The following is a 19301-nucleotide window of genomic DNA, read 5'->3' as shown; positions in this document are numbered from 1 at the left end:
TCAGGAAAAAATGCATTTCCCTTGTGCAAGTAGTAAAGACCTAAAATATACGCCCCGATCTCGAACCTGTTAAAAGTCTGAATTGTCTTTAATTTGATCTGTGCTTTTTTGTACCTACTGTAGACTATACTAATCACTCGCGTGAGTACAATAAGAAAGGCACCATTTTTGTCCACATGGATTGTACCTCCATCAAACCAGGTTAGGTATAGACGTAAATTTGGTAAATGTGGTTTGATTTTCCATGCTCTTTCCATGCTTCTCCAGGTACTAAAACCTGGGGGAGAGTAACTACCTTCCCTGCCCACAACGAGCTTACAGCATAGAAGGGAAATAAATGTTATAAATTCAGACATCAGTGTCGTGGGGCCGATGGTGGGGTAAATACCAAGTGTCCAGAGGGTACGGATCCACGTGCATAGACTGGTTTATTAGGGGGTACTATAGGATCATTTAGGATAGGATCACAATCAGCAAATGATTGTGCTGAATATTGGAATGGCTTTACATTTCTGAGAAGCAGCGTGGCTCAGCGGAAAGAGCCGGGGCTTGGGAGCCGGAGGTCGTGAGTTCTAATCCCGGGCGCCGCCACTTGTCAGCTGCGTGGCTTTAAGCAAGTCACTTCACTTCTCTGTGTCCCAGTTACCTCATCTGTAAAATGGGGATTAAAACTGCGCCCCACGTGGGACAACCTGATCACCTTGTATCCCCCCCAGCGCTTAGAACAGTGCTTTGCACATAGGTAAGTGCTTAACAAATGCCATCATTATTATTTCTGGAAATCAGAGGAGAGGGGAGGCAGTACTCGAGGGGCGAGGTTGTCCGACGGGCCGGGGGTCGTTTATTCTGCTGCGGTGGCAGGGTGAGTGGGTGTCACGATCTGAGGTCTGGGGTGCCAGGCCCCACTGGGGGAGAGGGTGGGAGCCCAGGTGTGAGGAAAACACAGCTTTCCGGCCCAGAGTGCGAGAGGCTACCGTTGCTGCATCCTGGGGTGGAGCCTGGGCACCTTTCCCTTGGGAAGGTCCGGGAGAGGCAGCGGGGGACCTTCCTTCTCCGAAGCTCAGGAGTCTCCTTAGCCTCTCCCCTTTTCCCCCAGGCCCCGCCGGCAGCGAAGACGAAGGCGGTCGTTCCTGTGAATCTGGATGTTGAAGGTCAAGCCCCCCTCCCTCCGCCTCACCCCTTGAAAGGAGGAGAGTTCGAGTCCAGACCCCTCCCCGGCCCCAGTCACGGCCCCTCTTGGTCAGTGGGTCCTCTAGACTGTAAGGTTGTTTGGGACGGAGAACGTGCTCTTTATTTTTATGTCGTACTCTCCCAAGTGCTTAATATCGTGCTCTGCAAGCGCTGAAGAAATACCACTGACTGAGTCCTTACGTGTAAATTTACGAAATCCTCTCCCTATTAGTGATTATTCCAAGAAATGGAGTGGTGGTCCTATAGGATTAAATTTGCCAATGAAGCCTAAGGTCTCCCAGAAGATAATGATGATGGTATTTGTTAAGTGCTTACTATGTGCAAGACTCTGTTCTAAGCGCTGGGTGGGGGGCGGTGATACAAGGTGATCAGGTTGTCCCACGTGGGGCACGGTTTAAATCCCCATTTTACAGATGAGGTAACTGGGGCACAGAGAAGTATTATTATAGTAACCACTTAAATACCAATATTATTATTGTATCTCCCCAGTGCTTAGAACAGTGCTTCGCACATAGTAAGTGCTTAAATACCAACATTATTATTATTGTATTCCCCCCCGCAGTGCTTAGAACAGTGCTTGGCACATATAAGCGCTTAACAAATATCATTATTGTATCCCCGGCCCCCCAGCGCTTAGAACAGTGCTTGGCACATAGTAAGCACTTAATGAATACTGACATCATCATTATTATTATTATTGTTGTGTGTCCCCAGTGCTTAGAGTACTTGGCTTACTTAGAGTAAAGCGCTTACTATGTGCCAAGTACTCTAAGCACTTTACAAATACCAACATTACTATTATAGTAAGCGCTTAAATGCCAATATCATTATTATTCTATCCGAACAGTGCTGTGCACACAGTAAGCGCTGAACAAATACCAACATTATTATTATTGTATTCCCCCCCCCGCAGCGCTTAGAACAGTGCTTGGCACATATAAGCGCTTAACAAATACTAACATTATTATTATTGTATCCCCGGCCCCCCAGCACTTAGAACAGTGCTTGGCACAGAGTAAGCAAGTGCTTAACAAATAACATTATTATTATTGTATCCCCGGCCCCCCAGCGCTTAGAACAGTGCTTGGCACAGAGTAAGCAAGTGCTTAACAAATACCAACATGATTGTTATTTTATCCCCACTCTCCCAGTGCTTAGAACAGTGCTTGGCACATATAACAAATACCAACATCATTATTATAATTGTGCCCCCCCCCCCCCAGCGCTTAGAACAGTGCTTGACACATATTAAGCGCTTAACAAATACCAACATTATTATTATTGTATCCCCGGCCATGATGATGATGATGATGATGATGGTGCCCCCCCCCGCCCCCGGCGCTTAGAAGAGTGCTGGGCACGTAGTAAGCGCCTAAACAGCAGCGTTATTGCCGTCGGGCCCACCCTGCTCACGTGACGGGGGGGGGGTCCGACCCTGCTCACGTGACGGGGGCGCGCGGTGACGTCAGCGCCTTCCCGCTCCGCCATTGGCCGGGCTCCGGAAGGGCGGAGGCTGGGGGGGGGGGGGGCAGGAGGGAGGTGACGTTACCGCCGGAGCAGGAGGAGGAGGAGGAGGAGGAGGCGCCGGCCGTAGGTAGGAAAGGGGCGGCGGCCCCCGCGCGCTCCTCACCATCCGAACCGCCTCCGGGACCGGGAGCCGCACCGCGCACACACTGCCCGCCCTCCTCCTCTTCCTCCTCCCCCTCCCCTCTTCCCCTTCCTCCTCCTCCTCCTCTCCCTCCTCCTCCTCCCTTCCTCCTCCCCTTCCTCCTCCCCTTCCTCCTCCTCCTCCCCTTCCTCCTCCTCCTCCTCCTCCCTTCCTCCTCCTCCTCCCCTTCCTCCTCTTCTTCCTCCTCTTCCTCCCCCCTTCCTCTTCTTCCTCCTCCTCCTCTTCTTCCTCCTCTTCCTCCCCCCTTCCTCTTCTTCCTCCTCCTCCTCTTCTTCCTCCTCTTCCTCCCCCCTTCCTCTTCTTCCTCCTCCTCTTCCTCCTCCCCTCCTCCCCTTCCTCCTCCCCTCCCCTCCTCCCCTTCCTCCCCTTCCTCCTCCCCTCCCCCTCCTCCCTTCCTCCTCCCCCTCCCCCTCCTCCCCTTCCTCCTCCCCCTCCCCTTCCTCCCCCTCCCCCTCCCCCTCCTCCCCTCCCCCTCCCCCTCCTCCCCTTCCTCCTCCTCCTCCTCCTCTACCTCCTCTTCCCCCTCTCCCTCCTCCTCCCCTTCCTCCTCCTCCTCCTCTTCCTCCTCCTCCTCTTCCTCCTCCCCCTCTTCCTCCTCCCCCTCTTCCTCCTCCTCCTCTTCCTCCTCCTCGTTCTCTTTCTCCTTCTCCTCTTCTCTTCTTCCTCTTCCCCCTTCTCTTCCTCCTCCTCTTCCTCCTCATCATCTTCTCCTCTTTATCTTCCCCCTTCTCTTCCCCCTCCTCTTCCTCCTCCTCTTCCTCTTCTCCTCCTCTTGTTCCTCCTCCTATTCTTTCTCTTCCTCCTCCTCTTCCTCCTCCTCTTCTCCTCCTCGTTCTCTTTCTCCTTCTCCTCTTCTCTTCTTCCTCTTCCCCCTTCTCTTCCTCCTCCTCTTCCTCCTCCTCCTCTTCTCCTCCCCCTCTTCCTCCTCATCCCCCTTCCCTTCCTCCTCCTCGTCTTTCTCTTTCTCTTCTTCCTCCACCTCCTCCTCCTCCTTTTCTTCCTCCTCCTCCATACTTACTATGTGCCGAGCACTGTTCTAAGCGCTGGGGGAGATACAGGGTCATCATGTTGTCCCACGTGAGGCTCACAGTCTTCATCCCCATTTTATAGATGAGGGAACTGAGGCATCAAGAAGGGGAGTGACCTACCCAAAGTACAGTGTCTGGTACATAGGAAGTGATTAACAAATGCCACAATGTATATATATATATATATATATATATATGTATATATATATATATGTATATATATGTATATATGTGTGTGTATGCATATACATGCATACATATACACATATAGGTATATATGTACACATACATGTATGTGCATACCTATACATGTATATACACATATGCATATATGTGCACATATATGTATGCGTATGCATGTATCATGCACATATACATGTGTGTATATGTATGCATGTGTATGTATGCGCGTATGTATATATATGTATATGTGTACGTATATATACATAGCAGGTGATTAATAACATATATGGGCATGGATTGTCTCTATTGCCAAACTGTACTTTCCAAGCGCTTGGTACAGTACTCCGCACACAGTAAGCCCCCAATAAATAGGATTGAACGAATATATATATGTATATATACACACACACATACTAAGCATTGCAGGGGAGAGAAAAAAGAAGCAAATCGAGTTGGACCCAGTCCCTGTCGCACACTGGGCTCACAGTCTCAATCTCCATTTCACAAATGAGATAGCAGAGGCCCAGAGAAGTGACTTGCCCAAGGTCCCACGGCAGACAAGTGGTGGAGCCGGGATTAGAACCCGTGACCTTTTGACCCCCAGAGCCTTGCTCTGTCCACTACGCCAGGCCGCTTCTACGCTGGTTTGGGTCTGGCAGGTGACCAATGCGAGGAGAAGACATAATCCACTGAAATGTGTTTGTCCAATTGCTTGGGGAGGGCGGTTGTGGGTTGTTGGGTTTTTTTTAATGGTATTTGTTAAACGCTTACTATGTGTTAGGCACTGTACTAAACGCTGGTTGATACAAGATAAGCAGGCTGGACACAGTCCAGGGTCCACATGGGGCTCACGGTCTTAATCCCCATTTTACAAATGAGGGAACTGAGACACCGACAGGTGACTAAAGTCACACAGCAGACAAGTGGCGGAGCTGGGATTTGAACCCAGTCCCGTGTTCTTATCCATTAGGTGGTTTTTCCTTGGAGGTTGAGTTGAATTCAGTTCCCAGGGCTTGGGATCTCTCCTAAAGTTACTTCCCCAGATCAGGGTTGGCGGGCTGGATGGTTCCCTGTCTCCAGAAGAGGGTATGGCTTAAAAATGAGTTGTTGCATAGATTTGAGTCGTTCTTATCCTTAGACATCTCCCACCTAAATATCGTCAATGGTTTGCTCTAATAAATGTACTGATAAATATGCCTTGCTTTAAACAGACTGAAATTCATTCATTCAGTAGTATTTATTGAGCGCTTACTTTGTGCAGAGCGCTGTACTAAGCGCTTGGAGTGAACAAATTGGTAACAGAGACAGTCCCTGCCCTGTGACGGGCTCACGGTCTAATCGGGGGGAGACAGACAGGAACAATCGCAATAAATAGACTCAAGGGGATGAACATCTCATTAAGACAACAGCAAATAAATAAGTGGGACCTCAGGCCAAGAATGCTAAGATGTGTCTTGTGGGTTAAAACAGATCCGGTACTAGTATTTTGCAGATGTCTGGTCAGTCGGTGATATTTGAACGCTTCCTTTGTGCAGAGCATTGCATTAAGCATTTGGGAAAGTACAGTACAACCGAATTAGCAGACCCATTCCCTGGCCGTCACGAGCTTACAATCTAGAGGTGTACATCCCCTTGATTCTATTCTATTCTATCTTGATTGTTTATCGTGATTATGTCGTCTTGTTTTTGTCCGTCTCCCCCCGCTTAGACTGTGGCCCGTCATTGGGCAGGGATCGTCTCTATCTGCTGCCAAATTGTCATTCATTCATTCAATAGTATTTATTGAGCGCTTACTATGTGCAGAGCACTGTACTAAGCGCTTGGGATGAACAAGTCGGCAACAGATAGAGACAGACCCTGCCGTTGACGGGCTTACAGTCTAATCGGGGGAGACGGACAGACAAGAACAATGGCAATAAATAGAGTCAAGGGGAAGAACATCTCGTAAAAGCAATGGCAACTAAATAGAATCGAGGCGATGTACAATTCATTAACAAAATAAATAAGGTAACGAAAATATATACAGTCGAGCGGACGAGTACAGTGCTGTGGGGATGGGAAGGGAGAGGTGGAGGAGCAGAGGGAAAAGGGGAAAAAGAGGCTTTAGCTGCGGAGAGGTAAAGGGGGATGGCAGAGGGAGTAGAGGGAGTAGAGGAGCTCAGTCTGGGAAGGCCTCTTGGAGGAGGTGAGTTTTAAGTAGGGTTTGAAGAGGGAAAGAGAATCGGTTTGGCGGAGGTGAGGAGGGAGGGTGTTCCGGGACCGCGGGAGGACGTGACCCAGGGGTCGACGACGGGATAGGCGAGACCGAGGGACGGCGAGGAGGTGGGCGGCAGAGGAGCGGAGCGTGCGGGGTGGGCGGTAGAAAGAGAGAAGGGAGGAGAGGTAGGAAGGGGCAAGGTGATGGAGAGCCTCGAAGCCTAGAGTGAGGAGTTTTTGTTTGGAGCGGAGGTTGATAGGCAACCACTGGAGTTGTTTAAGAAGGGGAGTGACATGCCCAGATCGTTTCTGCGGGAAGATGAGCCGGGCAGTGGAGTGAAGAATAGACCGGAGCGGGGCGAGAGAGGAGGAAGGGAGGTCAGAGAGAAGGCTGACACAGTAGTCTAGCCGGGATATAACGAGGCTTGTCCATTCCAAGCCTTTAGTGCAGTGCTTTGCACATAGTAAGCGCTCAATTAATACTTTTGAATGATTGAATGAATGGAGGGTAAAGGCAATCCTATAGTTTTTCAGGTTTATCAGACTTTTTGGATAATCGTGTGGTTGCATTTAGTCTCCTTGCTGTGATCCCTTGGGGTGAATCAGCATTTTTAGCCATGTTTTACAAAGTGATTTTCAAGTTCACTGCCTACCAGATAGCTGATAAACAGCATTGTAAATTGTAGCCATATTCTGTGGCATTTCATTTTTAAGTTTAGAAAAAAAAATGCATTCTGGATTATGATAAACTTGACATGCCTACTTAATGTTTCCTGTAATTCTGAAGCAGCTGTCCAGTAGCTGGGTGACTTGGAGAAATGAATTTGTGTATCAGAGCACTGCTAATGTGACAAACTTGAATATTCCTCATGTATTTAATGTCAAAGGCTCCTTCACCCCTTCCTTATCATCAGTGGTCTTTATTAAGCACTTATTGTGTGCAGAACACTATACTAAGCTTTAGGGTGACTTCAATACAACAGTTGGTAGACATATTCCCTGCCCACCTCTTCTTCACCTTTCAGCACCCCTTCCCCTCAAAAAAATGATTTCTCCATCACGTTACTTTGAAAACAAGTATATTTTATTGTAGAAAGGATCACATATGAAATGTTATGGAGTTATTGTAGCAAGTTAAACATCAGGAAACCCTTGATTATATTTTAATAGGATAATCATGACATACAACGAAACTTTGTAAACATTACAGTTGTGGTCTCGGAAAACAGTGATGTAAGAGAGATAAGTCAGCAGGTTGGGGGAATTAATGTTAGGTTCTCATGAGCTCATTAGATTTTTCATTAGAAGCATTTTGCCCTCTTAAAAACAGTACAGATTTAAAAATGGATATTGCGCTGCTATTTTTACAATCGTAACATTCAAGCCAATATTTTGGACAGTATAAAAACAAACTATTCTGTATCTCAATTTCTGAGCCCTTAGTACAGTACAGCTCAATGAATACCGTTGAAAGGTTAACTGCACATTAAAAATGGATATTGGGCCGCCATTTTTACAATCATAACATTCAAGACAATATTTTGGACAGTATAAAAGCAAACTATTCTGTATCTTAATTTCTGAGCCCTTAGTACAATACAGCTCAATAAGTACCACTGAAGGGTTAACTGCACATAAGCTTCCTTTTTGTGAACACTGTTAAGGGAGTTTTGTATCGCAGGGGTAGGTGCTGTGTAGGTTGGGGCACCTGAAGCAAGACATATTTCAGTTTCTGCATAATGTAGCTTTGCTCCGTTTTATTTAGTTCAATACAGTACAGCACTTTAATCACATTTAAAAGGAACGTCCACCTCAGTAGACTAGTTCCTGCCCTCCATTTTCACTGACAGCCCTGTGACTTTCCTGCTTGTTTTGAGTCATTCATTCATTCAGTAGTATTTATTGAGCGCTTACTATGTGCCGAGCACTGTACTAAGCGCTTCTCCCTCCTATCGTGAGCCCCATGTGGGACAAGGACTATGTCTGACCTGATGGACTTGTAGCCACCGCAGCATTTAGAACAGTGCCTGACACACAGTAATTGCTTAACAAATACCATAACAATAATAATAAGAATAATTTGCTGGGCATGGCAAAATGTCCTAATGCAAAAAAAAAAAGTTGAATTGCTGAAAGAGGAAAGTCAATCCTACTCCCATAGTTCTGAGGATATTTATTAGACCTCAAGTACTGGGCTGATTAAGAGGAGGGATGGCTCTGTGATTTTTAAGAAGAAATGTACCAGCGTCGTACGTGTTCCAGCAGAATCAGACTATTCGAAATAATGTTGTTCAAGGTCCAACTGTTTTTGAGAAGATAGTTCCGATCTCCCAATTTAGAAATAGTTGAAAAGAGTGGTTCATTTAACTTTTGACTTTGACTTATTGACTCATTTGACTCATTTGACTTTGAGCTAAGCAATATCGTTTGTTTTGGCTAACGACCACACTTTAATGGCAAAATTTATGTAGTAACTTTCCTTAGAAGAGAAAGTTCTTCTAAAATTCTAAACCTAGGTGAAGTTCTACTGTAAGCTCTTTCTGCAGGCATCTTATAAACTACAGAATTTTTGTTTTTTGTTTTGTTTTTTTCATAATGTTTAGTTTGCGGTCTCCAAGCGCGAGGCAATGGTGTGCATTCCCTGTATCGTCATTCCAGTTTTGCTCTGGGTCTACAAAAAATTCCTGGAGCCGTATATCTACCCTTTAATAGCTCCTTTTGTTAACCGCATGTGGCCCAAGAAAGCTGTTCAGGCAACCTCTACCAACAACCAAGGCAAAGGAGATTATAAGGTAAGAACATTATAAGTGCTTAATACAGTGCTTTGCACACCGTAAGCGTTCAGTAAATATGATTGAATGAATAATGGACTTAGAGAGGAAGCTAGAGAAAAGTCAGCAATCCACTCTAATTCAGCAATGTGATGCATTTATTTCTCATAAGACATTTGCCTACAAAGTCAGTGTTTTAACATACAGCCAGCTCATGATTAATAATAATAATGATAATGTTGGTGTTTGTTAAGCGCTTACTCCGTGCAGAGCACTGTTCTAAGCGCTAGGGTAGATACAGGGTAATCAGGTTGTCCCACATTGGGCTCACAGTCTTAATCCCCATTTTACAAATGAGGTAACTGAGGCACAGAGAAGTGAAGTGACTTGCCCACAGTCACAGAGCTGACAAGTGGCGGAGCCGGAATTCGAACCCATGACCTCTGACTCCCAAACCCGGCCTCTTTCCACTGAGTCGTGGTCTGGTTTGGCTCTTATCTGGTTTGTGGATTAGAGTCTAGGTCACTCACTTATCATCCAGTCTCCTGGTGCCCCCTTTTTGGCTGTTTTGTGACCATCAGGGCCTCCAGTCAAGTTGGAGTTGAGAGGAAGGTGAAAAGAAAAAAAAAATCATTTGTATTCATTGAGCGCTTGCCCTGTGCACAGCACTGTACTAAGTTCTTGAAAGAATAAAGTATAGCAGAGTTGGTAGACGTGGAACCACCTATTCTTATTTCTCAAACCTGTTTATTGATGCTTACAGGTCAGAAGAGTTGAACTCATATCAATTTGCGTTTTTAATGCTCTGGTTAAAAGATTCGGTGGCGACACAAATTGCTGCTACTGACTGAAATGAGATTTTAACTTAGCTGTGAGTTTCATTCATCATACCATGTTGAATCCCAGAACATTGACAGTTTGCTCTGTTTTCCTATTGGTATGTTAGCTCTCACTACAAAAATCTGGAGAGGTCCATTTATTCCAACTCTTCTTTTAGAAGTCTCGTTGCTCCTTTTATCTCTCACAGTAAGGTAATCTGTTTTAACAGGTTATCTCAAACACATTTTACAGTACTGTTTCTCATTGCAGAATGTCAGCAACGGAGTCACCAGTGGAATCTCTTCAGAGGGACCCCCCCCAGAAGCCTGTAACAAAAAGACCGACTAAAGCAAATCATTCCGAAAGATCGCATTGCTTCAGAAATGATATTCTGTTATATGTACTTTGATGATGTCTTTAGGCCCCTTTCTATGAGACCCAAATAATGGGCTAAATATTTTGGAAATTCCAAAATGCGAGTCAAACGTATAGTATTTCTATTTAAAATGTGTAAATTATATTTAATAATCTCATTCCTATTCTTTCCTCACTGGAATAATTTCCATCTCTAACTCTGTGAATAAAATGAAATTTTACTCTATTAAATGACTGTCCGCAGTTCAAAGCCGCTGAAGGAGTTGTCCTTTAGTTCAAAGCTGCTGACGGCGAGGTTGAATCCATGATTCCGCTGAGCAAAAAATTACATTTTCTGGCACCGTATTGGGGAGAATAGTGTTCAATACTCCAGTTGTGAGACAGAGCCCAGGAGGACAGCTCGAGTTTGTTTTTGCGGTCGTGGTCTCTGGCCGCTCTGTGCTCAGCAGCACTCAGTGGGAGAGAATGGTTCCTCTCTGGGGTGTCGGAACTGACTATCACTTGACACTTCAACATCGGCAGACACCGCTCTGTCCTCCCCCTTTGGGTAAGCCGTCGTTCATTACGATAGATTGGTTCGGCAAGCGGGGGGTGGGTCTTTTCTGCTTCCTTGTGAAAGCTGGGGGTGCAGAGCAGAGCGTGGAACCACCACTGTCCACGGGAGCTTGGCAGACTGCAGCTGGAACACAGTAAGAGCATCAGGGCAGGACATTTTTAGGCAAAAGCAGTCATTTTGAGGGAGCAGCGTAACGTCACCAGACACCAGCGGGGCCTAGTGGAAAGAGCTGTGACTAGGAATCGGGAGACCTCGCTTCTAATCCCACCTCCACCACTTGCCTGCTGTGTGACCATGGGCAAATCACTTAACTGCCTCTGTCTCCTCACCTCTATAATAGGGATGTAATACCAGGGACCGGGACCGACCTGATTATCTTGGATCCATCCCAGGGCTTAGAACGGTGTTGCCTACACGGTAAGCACTCGACAAATACCGCTGTTATTATTACAACGGGCAAATCACTTGATTTCCTTGGGTTCGTTGGCCCACTGGTTACGCCACTATTCCCATAGAGATGGAGAGAGATGTAGGCACCGAGAGGTAAAGTGACTTGCCCAAAGTCGCACAGCAGGCAAGTGGCAGAGCCAGGATTAGGACCCAGGTTACTTATAGCTCAGTTAATTGTGCTTATTGAGCGCTTACTGTTTGCAGAGAGTACGCTATAACAGACATTCCCTGCCCCCAACGAGCTTACAGCCAGGAGGGAAAGCTTACTGCGTAGGCTCCCTGGCAGACAGAAAATGTTTCATTTTTTTGTTCTGTGCTTCCCAAGTACAATACACTGAACCCAGTGGGTACTTTTACTACGTTTCTGTATTAGCTGTAGAATATTATGCCTCAACCTAAGAGTCATACTTTGTAGTTCAGGGGACCGTTATTGTCTTTTTCAGTGTTTAAGAAGCCTAAAAATGGTCAGAAAAAAAAATTCTCAGAAATAAAAGATGAGGAACATTCCAAACATTCTGGATTTTCTGAGGTTCACCTGTAGGGAGACATTCCTGAATCTCTTCATCAGGCAAGCCTATAACTCTCTAGTTATAGTGGGTTCTATCAATTCAGTCAGTCAATCAATCAATCCTGTTTAGTGAACACTTACTCTGTGCAGGACCTTGGGAGAGTTCAATAAAACAATCAGCAGACATGTTCCCTGCCCATAGTGAGCTCATAGCCTAGCGGATTTAGATCTTCTAGATCCACTTCTCTGGATCCTGTAAGATTTAAGAACATAAACACTCCCGTCATTGGGCAGGGATTGTCTCTATCTGTTGCCGTATTGTGCATTCCAAGGGCTTAGTACAGTGTTCTGCACATAGTAAGTGCTCAATAAATACTATTGAATGAATGAACACTATTACTGAGGCAATCCAATACTCTTGTCTTTTCCAGTAGCAACGGGATGCTTAGAGGAACATAGAGAAGGTTGTCCTCCTTAGCCTCAATCTTTGAAATAAAGCTTTGGGCTACCGTGGATGGTAGAGTTGAGCTTTACTATTGAAGAGCTGAACTTTCCTCATAATCAATCAATGATGTTTTTGATCTCTTACTGTGTGCAGGGCACTGTTCTGAGCACACGAGGTGGTGGGCACGTTCCCTGCCCGCAAGAGACAGTCTAGAGGGGGAGACAGACATTAATATCCATAAATTATCCATATGTATGTAAGTGATGGGGGGTGAGGGTGGGGTGAATTTCAAGTGCTTAAAGCGTACAAATCTAAGTGCATAGGTGATGCAGAAGGGAGAGGGAGTAGGGGAATTGAGAGCTTAATCAGGGAAGGCCTGTTGGAGGAGATGTGATTTTAATAAGTTTTTGAAGGTGGGGAGGGGGTGGGCTGTTGTAGATGGAGGGGGAGGGAGTTCCAGGATAGAGGGGAGGACGTGAGCAAGAGATCGGCAGCTGAGATAGCTGAGACAGGCACCGTGAGCACCCTGGTGCTAGAGGAGTGAAGCGTACGGGCTGGACTCTAATAGGAAATGAGCGAGGTAATGTACGAAGGGGTGAGCTGATAGAGTGCTTTATAGCCGATGGATTTCTATTTGATGTGGATGGACGACTACTGGAGATTCTCGAGGAGTGGGGAGTTGTGAACTGAATGGTTATTTAGAAAAACAATCCAGCTGGACTGAATGGTTATTTAGAAAAACAATCCAGCTGGACTGAATGGTTATTTAGAAAAACAATCCAGGTAACAGAGTGGCTTGTGGATTGCAGTGGCGAGACAAGAGGCAGGTTGGTCAGCAAAGAGGCTGGTGCAGTAGTCAAGGTGGGATAGGAGAAGTGCTTGGGTCAGCAGAGTAGCGGTTTGGGTGGTGAGGAAAAGTGTGGATTTTAGTGATGCCGTGAAATAGAACTGACAGGACTTGGTGACATTGAATATCTGGGTTGAATGGGAGGGATGACTCAAGAATTTCAAGGTTAGGGGCTTGAGAGATAGGGAGGCTACTGATACTGTCATTTGTGGGAAAGTCCGGGGGAGGACAGGATTTGGGCAGGAAGAGTAGAAGTTCCGGTTTGGATATGTGTGGTTTGAGGTGTCGGCAGTATATCCGGAGATGTTCCGAAGGCAGGAGGAAATTCATTCATTCATTCAATCATATTTATTGAGCATTTACTGTGTGCAGAACACTGTATTAGTAATAATGTTGGTATTTGTTAAGCGCTTACTATGTGCAGAGCACTGTTCTAAGCGCTGGGGGCGGTACAGGGTCATCAGGTTGTCCCACATGAGGCTCACAGTCTTAATCCCCATTTTACAGCTGAGGTAACTGAGGCACAGAGAAGTGTAGTGACTTGCCCACAGTCACCCAGCTGACAAGGGGCGGAGCCGGGATTCGAACCCATGACCTCTGAATCCCAAGCCCGGCCTCTTTCCACTGAGCCACACTGCTTGGGAAAGTACAGTACAACATTCATTCAATAGTATTCATTGAGCGCTTACTATGTGCAGAGCACTGTACTAAGCGCTTGGAATGTACAAATCGGCAATAGGTAGTCCCTGCCCATTGATGGGCTTACAGTCTAATCGATATTCATTGATACTCCTTGTCCACAAAGAGCTTACAGTCTAGAGGAGAGAGACAGATCACTCCTAATAAATAAAATGACGTATGTATATAAGTGCTGTGCAGCTGGGAGGGGAGAAGAGCACAGGGAGCAAGTCAGGGCTAAGCAGAAGGGCGGGGGAGATGAGGCAAAGTGGGGCTTAGTGTGGGAAGGCCCCTTGGAGGAGAGGGGCCTTCAATAAGGATTTGAAGGGGGGGACAGTAATTGTCGGATTGGAGGAGGGCCAGAGGCAGGATGTGCAGGCTGGGTTGTAGAAGGAGAGAAGCCAGGAAATGTGAGACTGCAGAGGCGACAGAGGTCGGGGCTGAAGGGCTGAATCATCCCCAGTTGAAACCACGGGAGTGAATGTATTCTCCAAGGGAGTGGGTGTAGATGGAGAATAGAAGGTGACCCAGAACTGAGCACTGAGGGACTCCCACCGTTAAGGGGTGGGAGGAAGAGGAGGAGCCCGTGACAGAGACTGAGAAGGAGCAGCCAGAGGGAGAGAAGGAGAACCAAGAAAGGACAGAAAGGACAGTATCATTAAAGCCGTGGATTTGTTTGTGTGTGTGTGTGTGTGTGTGTGTGTGTGTTTTTCACTATTGGGGAGAGGGGAAGGTGGGACGGGAAGAGAGAGAAAAAGAGGACAGAGAGAAGGCACTGGGATTAGTCCCATGCTTTATTGAGTAGTTCTATAAATACTTCGAGATAGTTGAGCAACCTCGATCTCTGTGCCATTTCCTCAAAATCCCTAGGAGCCTCCCATGTGTCTGCCACTCAAAGCTAAGTGCAAGAACTCCCAACCCTCTTCCTTATAAATAGAAGTTTCAACGGACATCTGCAAAGCGTAAGCGTAAAATGATTTTTAGACAGACTGCCCTTTGCGAATCTAACTTTTTACCTTAGTAAAGGCTATGGCTTTTTGTATTAAACTACTTGATACAAAATAAAGTATTGTAATCAATGACCCTTATTAACCTGGAGTGTTTTCCAAGTACAGTTCTGTCTCTGTGCAGCCCCTCTGGCCCAATTTCAGGTTTCCAAATTGTACTTTTCTGGGAAATTCTTACGGTTCCCCCTATTTGAACATGGAAGGCAGTGGAACATGGATGTTGCAGCGCATAGTTATTTGGACCCTATTGGCCCTATTCCTCATTAGTAAAATGGGATAAAATACAAGCTATCATTTGGAAAAGCACACAAAAAGAAAAAAATACAACTCTTACCTTTTGGCAAGAATACCCGTCGGGTCTATTCTACTGTATTCTCCCACGTGCTTTGTACTGAGCTCTGTCCACCATATTAAGTATTCAGGAAACACCATTTATTAATTGATTACTCAGGTGATATAGGATGGGGTCAATTGCCAACTTGTAAAGTTTTAATGTATGAGCAGGTTTAGAAGAATAGCTGTAATTCATTTATATTAATATCCACCTCCCCCTCTAGAATGTAATCTCGTTGTGGGTAAGGAGTATGTCTGTTTATTGTTACACTGTACTCTTCCAAGTGCTTAGTGTGGTGCTCGGCACACACTAAGCACTTAATAAATACGATTGAATACATGAATGAAAGAAGGTAGAATGCTCTCTTTCAGGCCAGTGATTCAAATCTGTTCCTTCATATCACTGGTGGGCAATTATTTTAGCCCAAGGATTGATGTGGATGCTACCGATGAAAGAAAGTGGGGCTTAAAGCATGAAAATGCAACTTCTAGGGCACCCGTGAGCCTCCTACCTGAATCTGAGGCAGGGGTGGGTAGCCATTCACCTCCACATGATCCTACTCTGAGGGTGACAGTGTTCTGGGAGATTGCTAACTGTAGCCATGGCTCACGGGAAGGAGACTCTCCAGCAGAAACAGCTGCCAGGCTGAATACAGCTTGCGGGTCAGATGCAATCATCTGGTGGGCTGGATGGGCCCCACGGGCTATCTTTTGTCCATGCCTACTTTATGTTGTGCTATTGCATTGAGTTTATTGGATACATCTTATTATCACGGAGCATTAAGTGCTTCTTGTGTGCAGAGCACTTCGCACACACATACAAAATACACAGGTGAGAGTTAGACATGGTCCCTGGCCCTCCACAGGCTCAAAATCTAATAAGAAGGTGGGGAAGAACATGTGCCTTCGATGTCTATGCCTACAGATACAGTAGAACAGGTGAACACAGTATTGATTAATACAAAATAACATGGAAGACAAGATAATAATAATGTTGGTATTTGTTAAGCGCTTACTATGTGCAGAGCACTGTACTAAGCGCTGGGGGAGATACAGGGTAATGAGGTTGTCCCCCATGAGGCTCACAGTCTTCATCCCCATTTTACAGATGAGGGAACTGAGGCCCAGAGAAGTGAAGTGAATTACCCACAGTCACACAGCTAAGCGGCAGAGCCGGGATTCGAACCCATGACCTCTGACTCCCAGGCCCAGGCTCTTTCCACTGAGCCACACTGCTTCTCCAATAGGACACAGGCCACATGTGCAGTGGCAAAGAGGGCACGTAGGGGCCTTCTAAATGGTGTCGAGGGTGTGGGCATCCCCTCAGACATCCCCACAGCCCAGGGCATGCTGAGAGCAGTGGCCTTGCGTGTCACCATGGGAAGGTGGTAGTTATTCATTCATTCAATGGTATTTATTGAGCGTTTACTATGTGCAGAGCACTGTACTAAGCGCTTGGAATGGACAGATCGGCAACAGTTACCAGCTGTTCCGCTGTGGAGCCTGGTAGAGAAAGAGCCGAGAGAGCTTAACTGAGAGAGGAGTTAAATCCCTGCAGTCAGGCGTGTCCAGAGCACATAATAATAATTGTGCCATTTGTTAAACGCTTACTATGTGCTAACCACCATATTAAACACTGGGGTGGATGCAAGCAAATTGGGTTGGACACTGTCCCTGTCCCACAGAGAAGCAGCGTGGTTCAGTGGAAAGGGCATGGGCTTTGGAGTCAGAGGTCATGAGTTCAAATCCCAGCTCTGCCACTTGTCAGCTGTGTGACTGTGGGCAAGTCACTTAACTTCTCGATGCCTCAGTGACCTCATCTGTAAAATGGGGATTAAGACTGTGAGCCCCACGGGGGCCAACCTGATTCCCCTGTGTCTACCCTAGCGCTTAGAACAGTGCTCTGCACATAGTAAGCGCTTAACAAATACCAACGTTATATTCATTCATTCATTCAATAGTATTTATTGAGCGCTTACTATGTGCAGAGCACTGTACTAAGCGCTTGGAATGAACAAGTCGGCAACAGATAGAGACAGTCCCTGCCGTTTGACGGGTTTACAGTCTAATCGGGGGAGACATTATATGGGTCTCATAGTCTCAATCCCCATTTTCCAGATGAGGTAGCAGGCACAGAGAGGTGAAGTGACTTGTCAGCAGACAGGTGATGGAGCCAGGATTGGAACCCATGACCGCCTGACTCGCAGGCCTGTGCTCTATCCACTGCATCAAGCTGCCTCTCACTTGACCATGCTGCTTCTCACCAGGGGCAGGAACCTGTGGTATGGTGGGGAAGGGGCAGGGTTCCTGGTGGATCAACTCAGCTGTCCATTTGATCCTGCTAGATTGTGAAATCCTCCAGGGCAGGGATCTTGTCTTCCAACTGTATTATATTCTCTAATAATAATGTTAGTATTTGTTGGGCGCTTACTATGTGCCGAGCACTGTTCTAAGCGCTGGGGTAGACACAGGGGAATCAGGTTGTCCCACGTGGGGCTCACAGTCTTAATCCCCATTTTACAGATGAGGGAACCGAGACACCGAGAAGTGAAGTGACTTGCCCACGGTCACACAGCTGACAATTGACTGAGCCGGGTTTCGAACCCATGACCTCTGACTCCAAAGCCCGGGCTCTTTCCACTGAGCCACGCTGCTTCTCTAGGTGCTCTGCACACAGTATGTATTCAGTAAATGCTACCGATCCCAGCTCTGTCACTTGTCAGCTGTGTGACTGTGGGCAAGTCACTTCACTTCTCTGTGCCTCACTTACCTCCTCTGTAAAATGGGGATTAAGACCATGAGCCTCACGAGGGACAACCTGATTACCCCGTATCTACCCCAGCGCTTAGAACAGTGCTCTGCACATAGTAAGCGCTTAACAAATACCAACGTTATTATTATTATTATCGATCGAATCAGTTGTTCTTTAATGGTATTTGTTAAGTGCTTACTTTATGTTAGGCACTCTCCTAAGCGTTGGGGTCTTGTCTTATGCTGTCAAGTGATCTTCCACCCATAGCGACTCCATGGACACATCTCTCCCAGACTGTCCCACCTCCATCTGCAATTGTTCTGGTAGTGGATCCCTAGAGAAGCAGTGTGGCTCAGTGGAAAGAGCCCGGGCTTGGGAGTCAGAGGTCACGGGTTCGAATCCCAACTCTGCCCCTTGTCAGCTGTGTGACTGTGGGCAAGTCACTTCACTTCTCTGGGCCTCAGTCCCCTCATCTGGAAAATGGGGATGAAGACTGTGAGCCTCACATGGGACAACCTCATTCCCCTGTATCTACCCCAGCACTCAGAACAGTGCTCTGCACATAGTAAGCGCTTAACAAATACCAACATTATTATTATAGTATTCTTGGTAAAAACCTGGCAGTGGTTTACCATTGCTTTCTTCCACGCAGTAAACTTGAGTCTCTGCCCTCGACTCTCTCCCGTGCCGCTGCTGTCCGGCACGAGTGAGTTTTTGACTTGTAGCGCATTGCCTTCCACTCCGCATCACTACTGGGTGTTGCACCAGACCCCGTTGCTGAGGTTCCTCCCACATTCCACTCTGAGGAGACCGAGCGGTCTCTGATTTAACATTGTTCCCCCCCCCGGCCCCAGTCTCCCGAAATCTAGATTGATTCTTCCTCCCTTTCAGTTCAGTCGCATTTATTAAGCGCTTACTGTGTGCAAAGCACTACTGAGCGCTTGGGAAAGTACAATACAACAATAAACAGTGACATTCCCTGCCCCTAGTGAGCTCACAGTCTGGGGTGTGGTGGGGGAGACAGGCATCAATACAAATGAATATGATTACAGGTAAATACATAAGTGCCGTGGAGCGACGGGAGAGCGAAGGGAGCAAGTTAGGGTGATGCAAAAGGGAGTGGGAGATGAGGAAAAGTGGAGCTTAGTCTGGGAAGGCTTCTTGGAGGAGAGCAGTGTAGTTCAACCTCAGCGTGGCTCAGTGGAAAGAGCCCGGGCTTGGGAGTCAGAGGTCATGGGTTCGAATCCCGCATCTGCCACTTAGCTGTGTGACTGTGGGCAAGTCACTTCACTTCTCTGTGCCTCAGTGACCTCATCTGTAAAATGGGGATTAACTGTGAGCCTCACGTGGGACAACCTGATTACCCTGTATCTACCCCAGCGCTTAGAGCAGTGCTCGGCACATAGTAAGCGCTTAACAAATATCAACATTAGTCTTTCCTTATTCTTGGGAACCCCGTACTTTCCTGCGCCAAGTCGCACTGTTATGTGACA

General features: G+C 46.7%; 1 protein-coding gene across 1 annotated transcript; it reads left to right on the top strand.

The window, feature by feature from the left end:
• Nucleotides 1-2727: 2727 nt before the first annotated feature.
• Nucleotides 2728-10458, top strand: C3H18orf32 (chromosome 3 C18orf32 homolog). The gene is made up of 3 exons (XM_029060509.2): nucleotides 2728-2785; nucleotides 8871-9059; nucleotides 10128-10458. Exons 2-3 carry the CDS (start codon nucleotides 8895-8897, stop codon nucleotides 10203-10205), a joined length of 243 nt encoding a protein of 80 aa, XP_028916342.1. The 5' UTR covers nucleotides 2728-2785; nucleotides 8871-8894; the 3' UTR covers nucleotides 10206-10458.
• The last annotated feature ends 8843 nt before the right edge of the window (nucleotides 10459-19301 follow it).

Source organism: Ornithorhynchus anatinus, chromosome 3 (genome assembly GCF_004115215.2).
Source record: "Ornithorhynchus anatinus isolate Pmale09 chromosome 3, mOrnAna1.pri.v4, whole genome shotgun sequence".
NCBI classification, from domain to species: Eukaryota; Metazoa; Chordata; class Mammalia; order Monotremata; family Ornithorhynchidae; genus Ornithorhynchus; species Ornithorhynchus anatinus.
Note: the sequence above shows the minus strand (reverse complement) of the source record. Positions and strands in the feature narration are given on the sequence as shown.

Coding starts and splice junctions, on each gene's coding strand:
- C3H18orf32 (XM_029060509.2), top strand. CDS start 8,895: ATGGTGTGCATTCCCTGTATCGTCATTCCAGTTTTGCTCTGGGTCTAC. Junction 9,060..10,127: donor AAGGCAAAGGAGATTATAAG/GTAAGAACATTA, acceptor TTCTCATTGCAG/AATGTCAGCAACGGAGTCAC.